Source organism: Alosa pseudoharengus, unplaced genomic scaffold, assembly GCF_046254945.1.
Source record: "Alosa pseudoharengus isolate Yale_2024_CS ecotype anadromous, Long Island Sound unplaced genomic scaffold, YU_APseudo_1.1 YU_APseudo_1.1_scf_7, whole genome shotgun sequence".
In the NCBI taxonomy this organism is placed as follows: Eukaryota; Metazoa; Chordata; class Actinopteri; order Clupeiformes; family Clupeidae; genus Alosa; species Alosa pseudoharengus.
Genome location: NW_027468859.1, coordinates 25,267,279 through 25,276,813, shown reverse-complemented (window position 1 = coordinate 25,276,813; position 9,535 = coordinate 25,267,279). Strand labels below are relative to the sequence as shown.

Genomic DNA, 9,535 nt, shown 5'->3' with positions numbered 1-9,535 from the left:
TTAAAGGAACAGTACATAATACGAATAATTCTTTGAAAAACAGTACAGTATCATAATAATAATGCACCATGACTGAGGACAACATTTTGTCCATTCATTTTAATAAATACAAGACTCTACATTCTTCCTTTGTAATGTAATCCTCAACATTTTACCAATAATATTTTATCTTCGACATCCAACAAAAAATTGTGACAGTAACACACATTCTGACAAGAGAATTTTTTAATTTTTTTTTATTGAATGGTTTCACAATAAATCAAACTGGATTGAAGGCAAATAATTCAGGTCATATACGAAACACATTGTTATATGTAAAAAAAAAATGGTATTTGACACCATCTTGGATCCAACAGAGTGAAACGGTTGTTACAAAGTCCTGTAATGGTTTTCTTTTCACGAAAATTCCAAAGAGATTACCAGTTACAGGACCCAACTGAGAAAATGGAACTGAATCTTGGGATGAACAAAAGGAATAAATATTCTGGCTAGAAAGAGCCAGTGGTCCAAAACTCATTTCACAAAACTGGGTTCTTTTTAAGTAAATACATCTAACCAATAGCGCTCAAGTGTAGAACAACATAGCATATGAGCCTCTCAACAAATGTCTGTGTAATGCAAGGACTGTTTCTTTCTTTTTTTTATTTTCCTGTGGTCAATTATGTTGTTGAAGATCACTTAAAAAAAGACTAAAAAATATAAGATGTCAATCATATCCATATTAATATGTTTTTTTAAAAAACAAAACAGAAATCAACAGGCATGCTTAAGTTTCAGATTTTGTTACATTTTACATTCATCCTTTTCTAGTAAAAAAAACAAAACAAACACTGAAACACTTCATAATACAGTGTATGAGCTAAGAAATATATAAAGACAGAACAAAATCCAACTTCATGTAACAGACATAAAATACTGTCTGGAACAAAGTTGTAGTGGCAGTGATTCTTTGACAAACAATTCCTATCCCTCATTGTCCTTGATGTTTGGAGATATAAATGTTTATATTTAAACATTTCATTGGTTCCATGTTGTTTTTTCTTCTAACAATTACTATATTAAACTGCCACTGGCACAGAAAGTGTCTTGCTAATAAGGGTTACTTCCCCTCAGCATATCAAACTTCCTTCGCAATTAGCATTTAGTAGCATTTCTGTTGTTACATTAACACTGTCAGCTATTTGATGGTCTGCCAGGACAAGAGGAAGGCGGAAAACAACCGAACGAAACTTGGACAGCCATGCCAGTGGAACTGACTTGTGGCCTTCAGCCAAGGAGATAGGCGGATAAAGAGCCCAGATAGGTGTTTAAGGGACCCACAAGGGATGTAATGCCACATCAAATGATGTTAAATAAAGAGCGAGGAGACATAACAATCGTAGCTTTTCTCCCCCTGAAAGGCTGAATTCAAAAGGTATCTAGCAGCGATCTGACACAGATCCTGCATAGCCCTACCAAAGTCAGCATCTACCAAGGTAGTGGTCACTAATGATAAATTAGAGGGAAGGTACAATCAAGGAAAAACAAAGCAAGGGGTGAAGCATAACTGGAGAACGTAACAAAAAAGGACAACCCACAGAGGGGTGCATTTTTTCCCCTCTCTCCTCTCCAGCGCCTTAGCCATTCCGTCCACACATATCCCTTCTCCAAAAAATCTCATATCAAACGCCTTTTTCACACCACACACACAAACACACACATGCGCACACACACACTCCTCTGTCGGTCCTACTTCCCAGCCTGCTGAGCCTGGCGTCTGAGGAGAACATAGATCTTCTCTTTGATCCAGTCTTTGTTGTAGGGCTGGTAGGTCTGTGTGTCTGCACGATAGCTGCAGGGACAAGTGGAACAGGTGGTTAAAGCCAGCAATCATGGGACCATACTGGTTCATATCTGATGACCTGAGCTGTAATTCTTTACGTCCTTTGTTTTGAACTATGCTGATCCATACTAGCCTAGAAATCTAGACGCACCCTAGCAGCAGCAAATTACATTTGCTTCCAGGGCTAGTCTAGAAACTCTCAGTTGGCTTGTGAGCTCGAAAAATTTAACTTCCATCAGGCCAATCAAATTGTGTATAGAGTCGTTAGGCGGGCTTAACATAATGATTGATGGCAGAGTTGCAATGGTTTGGCTTTAATTCCCTGCTACTTGAAAACAAAGAAGATGAATGTTGCTGTTGGCCAACAGTGTGACACGAGTTAAGCTTTTTTTAAGTTGGCAAAAGTTTGAACTAGCCAACTAGATCCGCTGGTGGGAAAACGCATGGGACTCATAGCGCTGTCCTATTGCGTGCAGAGGGAATCTGAAAGACAACCGATTATCCCGCCCCTCGGACTGAGCACTGCGAACGGTGAGTGCCCAGACCACATTTTAATGTGGGTCTGGCTCGTCAGGCTAGATCCATACAGTAATTCATGTGAAATATTACTGTGGTTGGGAATATTATGAGAAGTTATTTTGAATTGAGACATAATCTGACAATCAGCATGCAATACTCAAAGGTAAAGCTAAAATGTATCAACCAGGCGAACAAAATTTTAAATGTTTCACAAGCAACAGACCATACATTTAATGAGTAAAGCTGCACATTCTAAACCTACCAGAATTTTGAGTACATGCATACACGCCTGGCAGACAATGTGAAAAGGATATAATTGCTGTAATGTGTGAGTAATCCTCAGGGGTCAAATGTCAGATGGAAGAGTCTACTTACACGAGACAGCTTAGATCTGCCAGGTCATCCACAAAGTCAAAGAGCTGGCTGATGTCATAGGTGATGGACGGACTGTTGGGGTTCATCCTTTTCAAATGTTCCTCGTACATCTTACACACACCTGTGTGTATGAATTTGTGTAGTGTGAGAACAAACAGATGGTGAGATAGCTGCATTTTAAACGCTCCTCGTACATCTTACACACACCTGTGAGATGAATTTGTGCATAGTGACAACCAACAGATGGTGAGCTGCATTTCAAACGTACACATGCAACTGTATGTCCTTTCTCAGCTTGAAAAAGCCTTTATGTCTTTGCAGATTTCAAAGGCCTACCAGTTCAAAACAGCCACATGGCTAACCACGTATTAGATGAAGGGAAAAAACTGCTATGCATTTCGAAAGGGAGTTATCAAAGATATTTCATCTGGGTCTGATTCTCTTACCCTCCATGCATTCATTTACGGACTCATAGTCTGCATATGTCCTCCCCTCAGGTCTCTTTGTTGGCTGGACGAGCAGAATGGTGTGAGACTGCAAAGACAGAATTGCATCATTTTGCATAATATTTAAGGAAACACTGGGTGTGACAAAGGAGTCGTTTACCAATCCGCATCTGTTGACGGTTACTGTGTTTTGCTGCTTTCATATGTATTTGTAAGGCTAGCTAAGTTTCAAATCGTATAAATGTAACCGGTACAGGAGTTTCGGTATACCAGTTATGTTAATAAGTCGCCAAAGGAACAATACACAAGTGGACATTTCGATGGTAAAAACCAGGCTAAATAATGCAGGAAATGCCGTCGTGTTTGATACAATACTATTGGTAGCTTGTACACAGAAACCAATTGACACAGGAAGTATGCATGTCAGGCGGTCCAAATACATCCCAACTAATGTTTGCCCATACCGAGATGAGCTCCAGATTACCTGGCTAGTACCTTTACTGGTTCGCTACGTCGTCTACTCTAAATCATTGCAAGGCTTGTCGTGGCTAAACCAGCTCTCCAAACATTCATTGGTTGATCATCAGTAATTTCACAGTGGTGTTAGTTAGTGCTAGTGCAGGACAATGGGCTTAAGAAAAATTTATAACTAGGTCCGACCACGTATGCATAAATGATCGTATCGATAAGACTGTACTATGATTTACCTAGCATAACTATCTATGGCCAAATGCGGAGCTGGCTAGCGAGCTAATTGAGAGAGAGCAATGCTAATGTTAGAAGTAAGCCGCAACTACCCACTGAATGGATCTGCTTATATTGGTCACGACGTAGCTAATGGATAAACAATTCCGTTTCTACATAATAGAAAATACTTACCATGGCTTTTGATGGAGATTACGATTGAAAGCAAAATAGTTGTTGAAATTTGCAGCTGGCCTAAACACTCAATGAAACCAAACGCCAACAAATCGTCACCAGGAACACCTTCCCAAGTACTTCCGGCAGTATAAGACCTCTTTTTTGCCAGACCACACCGCCACCTACTGGAATTGTGGAGGAGGGGAGGGGGGGGGGAAGGGGGTCGAATAAGTAGCCATTTGTAGTCCAACATTTTGATTTAGTTTAATTTAATCCAAGAAAATTCAGACGGAAAGCACTTAAGTACAACAGTCACACGTTGGTAATAGAATTTCTCCTTCTTGATAAGCATGGCTGAACTATCATGGCAATTGTGTGTTATTAGTTGGCTGATAACGTACACAGCAAACTCTGGACAAAAAATGAATGAACATAAATCACACATTAAAGACACACCATTGTTTAAGTCTCATAGCATAGTAATACTTATCAGCTAACTCAAAGACACCATTTGAAACAGATTTTTACCATTCCCCTAAAACAAAAAATCCCAATACAACTTTCAACTTGAATTTTAGATTTAAAATCTTCAGTGTCCCGCCGTCGGGACGGTAACCCCCCTCCCCCACACATTCTAAATGAATTGTATGCACCATATTGCTATGTAGCATAGTAATGTTATACACCATTTTAAAGCTTTGGCTCTTGGGAATCCAAAAATGACAACTTTTTTCATGTAGGCTACAATCTTTATAGTGCTTTACATTCTCAGATTAATCTTATTATGCCTCAATTAAATTTGATCCAAAAAAATGCCCCCCCCCCCCCCCCGAGCACAATAAGTAGATGCAGCATATTGGGTACTGAAATATTCACAAGAATCCATAGAAATTCATGTATTAGTTGTACAGATGTACAGTATATCTTATACACACTCTTAAAAAATTACACACTTAAAATTACACACTTAAAAATAATATTTTGGATAACAAAAAGTCCTATGGGGAGTTTCCATAGGCATTTTACAAAACGCATGAGCATACCTTGGCAAATAATAGTCTAAAGCATTCATATTTTCATTCTATATTGATCTACTTTTGCACACAACTTCACAAGACCTGGTGCTAGGGCTCAGTTGTGTTTCTAAGTGATATCAAGTCACCTAGAGGGCTGAAATGTGGTCAGTTCAGAGATGCTTGTAATCCGGCAGAAAGAAAAAACTATATTCTAGCCTCTGTAACTCTGTGTGAGTACATCACACAGTTATTTTGACTGTTTCCTACAAAAACTAGAGGTTCTCAGCTTTCTATAGAGGTCCAACATTTGATGGTAGGCCCCAAAAGAGGTGGGGACAATGCCCTTGTAAATAGGCACAGTGCAATTTTAGGCAAAAAAAAAGAAATTTGTATTGAGATCAATGTGGTTAAAGGGCCCCAACCCATCCTGGCCCCCTTACATTCATATACAATGTCCAATCATTGTACACCAAACTAAAAATATGTGTCAGCTGATATTTCTCTTTTTAGGCCTAGCTTTCATTCAATAACAATTCTGGTGTGAAAAATAACCTCAGGTGGTTAGGGGATGAAGGAGCCTATCAAGAAAATAACTGGTCCTAGACATGCAGAATATTTTAATGTTTAAAAGGGCTTTATTTTGAGCTTTTATCTGTTTTATCATCTTATCTTTTCAGCCCAAAGCACCATTGTCAGCGTCCCCCTCAGCACTCTACATGAGCCTCCTTCACGACCTTTTGACCTCTGACCCAGTGTACTCTCTCAGGTCTGCTGGCAGCGTTTAGGGTCGCCGTGTATCCAGTGACAGATCTGTGCAAACTTGGGCGGCGTGATGCGCACCGCCACGTTATAGTCCTTCTGCCTGCCGTCATAGTCCACCCACTGGTGCCCGGAGAACACGCCTATCACCTTCCGAGTCCATCTCCCCTGCTTCCTCGTCTTCCCCTCCCCCTTCCCCGCGTTCAGCCCTCTCTGGCTGGGGTCCCGCAGGCGCACGTACACCCCCGCTCCGCTAGAGCCCGCGCGGGCGTCGCAGTACTGGTAGAGCAGGTCACTGGACTCCTGCACCACCGAGCAGAAGCGGTAGACGGCCTTGCCCGGCTGGTCGTGGTCGAAGCCGGTGAAGTGGACACGGCTGGCAGGGACGGTGTCCTTCACTTCGGACACCAGGCCCAGGGCCATGGGGGTGGCCCCCAGGGGGCGCCGGAGCTCCAGGAGGGCGTAGTCGTAGTCGGCAGCCAGCTCGCGGGTGACGTCGGTCATCCAGCCACGGGGTGTGTGGATCTGCTTGACGCGCGTCCAGCGGAAGAACTCTCTGTCGGGGTCCGTCTTTGCCGACGTCACTGCAGCCCCACGACGGATGCGGGCCTTCTCTCTCCTTCGCTTCCCTCTACCTGTCTTTCTCTCTCTTCTCCTCTTCTGCCTCTCTGATCCCTCTCTCCTGTCTTGAGTCTCTACATCTCCTCCCTTTCTTCCTCCTCTTCCTCCCTTTCTTTGACTTCTTCTTCGACCCACCTTTCCGCTGTCACGTGTCGACCGAGACCTCATAACGCCCACCCGCAGACCCCTGCTCTCCTTCAGGTAGTCCTGGCCGTCATGGACGCAGTGGGCAGCAGTCAACACGTGCCTTGGCCCCACCAGGATACCTGAACAACCGCTGGACAGCTTGACCGACGCCGAGAACGGGTAGCTGGCAGTGAATCGCCCGTCCGAGATGACGAAGCGGCCGTCTGTGCCGAACACCTGCCTCTTGTTTCGTCTTGGTGGCGGGGGAGCCTGTCCGCGGGGTAACCGCGACAACGAGGCATTGGTCAGGGACTCATCGGCGCCTTGCAGTCGGATCTCGGTAAACGTCCGTGTGCCGTTGGCGTAGATGGTCTCGTACGCCAGCAGCCGCTCCAGCTGGGCGCAGTCGGGCACGGGGAGACCCTGCTGGCACCGGATGCCACAGACGACTTCCGTGTCCTGTGCCAAGGTGGCACGGAAATCAGGCGGGCTGAGGGACACTGTCCTCCGCTCCACCACCAGGGGCACTGCCGCACGCTGCCAGGTGTGTGTTTCACCCCAGTTACCATGGTTACTACCAACACCGCACACACCTAGCTCCAGAATGGTCACACAGATCAACAGAGCCTGCTGAAGACTGCCCATCATTGCAGTTATTGTCCAGAGGCTATGAAAGACAGAAACAGTGTGGAGAGTTAACAACTTTGTGGGTAAATAAAGCAGTGTTATCACATAATCTATTGTTCATTTAAATTTCAATACAAACAAAGCATGTGTTTATGTTATTACTGAATTTAATGTATTTGGAGTCCAGCATGCATTTTTACAGCCAGATTAGACAGTCAAGGATATCACCATAAGCCTATTCAGAAATGGATGGACACTGGATTTAAATACTAGCAGTTTGCAGCTTCAGTAGCCTACAGGCTGTTTGCATCTACCTTATGATAAAAAGGTGCAAGTTCATGTTATCAGTGTTTCAGAGGCCTCTCACAAGGGCCACTCTCTGTATTTTGCATCAGTTTCATAATTTCGTCACTAGAGGGAGTATTAAACCAACGTCCCTTTGAACGAACCATTCAGGGACACGAATACAGAACAGCGCACAAAGTTCGCGCGACTTGAAATTGGTGCTAGAAGGCTAAATAAATTCATATAGCCTAGATGCTATAGCTTAGCCAAATTATCAAGTTGGTGAAAAAAAGCCCAGACCACATATTAACCTATAATATCATACAAACGACAATTGCTCTGAGGCTATTTTTCAAATGCAATCTGTATAACACCTTAATGGAGTGCGGTGTTAATAAAACCATATAGAACATCTTGTTTGCTTTTTTAATCTCGTATACAGTGATAATTAATATCACGACTTTAGTTGTAGCCTAGGCCTACATATCATTATTTACAAAGGTGAAAAATTGCCGGGTAGCACACTAAACTGACGTGTTCAAACCACAAAAATGCTAAAAAAAAAAAAATACCTTTTAAAATGAAGGTTTGTTGCGATCCATCTGCCGAGAACCTGCTGAGAGTTTGTTTTGCGTCTCGACTTTGGAGCGGCAGCTTCAGTGTTTCTAGCAGACTGTTCCAGCTGGAACAGAAGTGACAGGCTTCCCTACTTGGTCCGAGCATCCAAACTACACCAAAGAGACGCAGCGCAAATCCGCGTCGGAAAGAGGGGGAGAGAAAGCTTGCGGGCTGGGCCGACGTGGGTCTAAGGTTGATTTAGGTCAAAGATTAGAATTTAACAGCAGGCTGAGTTCTTGAATAATCAATGTTTCCTAGTTGTCATCAGCAACAAATATCATTTATAAATTCTATTGGAAACGTGATTGGGCAAAAACTGTCAACTGCAAACGTGCAGAACACATAATGTGGCCCAGTCATCGAAGTTATCTCTGCACAAAATTAAATGCTCACTAACTTAAATATTTACAAATTCTTAGATTCAACCTATAGCCTAGGGATTCCTGTGTGTGTATGTGTGTGTGTGTGTGTGTGTGTGTGTGTGTGTGTGATAAAAGATAAATAATTCTCTACTACATCTTATTTCAAAATATTGTTGACCAGACAGATCAGGTAGCCTATACTCAGACTATAAAGACAACTTTTCAGCTTTTCAGCTCTTCACAGTGTTAAAACTGCACCGCCACACACATATTGTCATGTGTAAGACCACGGCGATGGGCTGTTTTGCAGTCACTCAGTTTTGCGACTGAGATTACTGGGTAGCATTGCCAGGAGTCCAATTCACCCTTCTTGGTATTCTACTAGACCCAATACTTTTGTACACAGCTGTCATCAGACAAGAGGAGAAGACATGCAGACAAACACACACACACACACACACACACACACACACACACACGCACACACAGACAGACATAAACAGATAAATGCACAAAAACACTCACATAGAAATATTGAAGTCAGCATTAATAGATTTTGGATGCTCAGCCAGAAGTGTAATTCTGAAGGAATAAACAGGCTGATGGGGTCCATAAATCAGACCAGATTTTGGGAGACACATACACACAAACACAGAGGAAGAGAATTTGTTTTGTATGCCGTCTTTTCTATCAATTTCTCGGAGTGTCACTGCAGTTTTAGTTCTGCACAGTATGCACACATGAGCAATCGCACACACACACACACACGCACACACACACACACAGACACACACACACACACACACACACACACACACACACACACACACACACACACACATGGATGCAGTAGTTCCATGTGTTATCACTACAAAACCAATATGCTGTGACTTCATTCAAATGCATTTGGATTCGCACATCAACAAACATTTGCTGTTGTTCATCAGAAGCATCTATCACAATATTGTTTATCATTTGTTTGGCATCTGATTTAATATAGTGTGAAAGAATTAAATCAATGTAGGCCTAATACCAGTGTAAACAGAGTGCATTGTTTTGGCTCATGGGGCCTCATGTACAAAGACTTACGTGGAATTC

General features: G+C 42.8%; 2 protein-coding genes across 2 annotated transcripts; both read right to left on the bottom strand.

The window, feature by feature from the left end:
* Positions 1–608: 608 nt before the first annotated feature.
* On the bottom strand, positions 609–4,156 carry erh (ERH mRNA splicing and mitosis factor). The gene is made up of 4 exons (XM_076272569.1): positions 4,042–4,156; positions 3,163–3,250; positions 2,717–2,837; positions 609–1,831 (listed from the first exon to the last, which is right to left on the bottom strand). Exons 1-4 carry the CDS (start codon positions 4,042–4,044, stop codon positions 1,729–1,731), a joined length of 315 nt encoding a protein of 104 aa, XP_076128684.1. The 5' UTR covers positions 4,045–4,156; the 3' UTR covers positions 609–1,728.
* A 1,329-nt stretch (positions 4,157–5,485) lies between these two features.
* On the bottom strand, positions 5,486–8,105 carry LOC143109651 (inactive serine protease 35). The gene is made up of 2 exons (XM_076272435.1): positions 8,030–8,105; positions 5,486–7,212 (listed from the first exon to the last, which is right to left on the bottom strand). Exon 2 carries the CDS (start codon positions 7,191–7,193, stop codon positions 5,802–5,804), a length of 1,392 nt encoding a protein of 463 aa, XP_076128550.1. The 5' UTR covers positions 7,194–7,212; positions 8,030–8,105; the 3' UTR covers positions 5,486–5,801.
* Between the last annotated feature and the right edge of the window lie 1,430 nt (positions 8,106–9,535).

Coding starts and splice junctions, on each gene's coding strand:
- erh (XM_076272569.1), bottom strand. Junction 2,838..3,162: donor CGTAAATGAATGCATGGAGG/GTAAGAGAATCA, acceptor TCATACACACAG/GTGTGTGTAAGATGTACGAG. Junction 1,832..2,716: donor GCAGATCTAAGCTGTCTCGT/GTAAGTAGACTC, acceptor TTGTCCCTGCAG/CTATCGTGCAGACACACAGA.
- LOC143109651 (XM_076272435.1), bottom strand. CDS start 7,193: ATGATGGGCAGTCTTCAGCAGGCTCTGTTGATCTGTGTGACCATTCTG.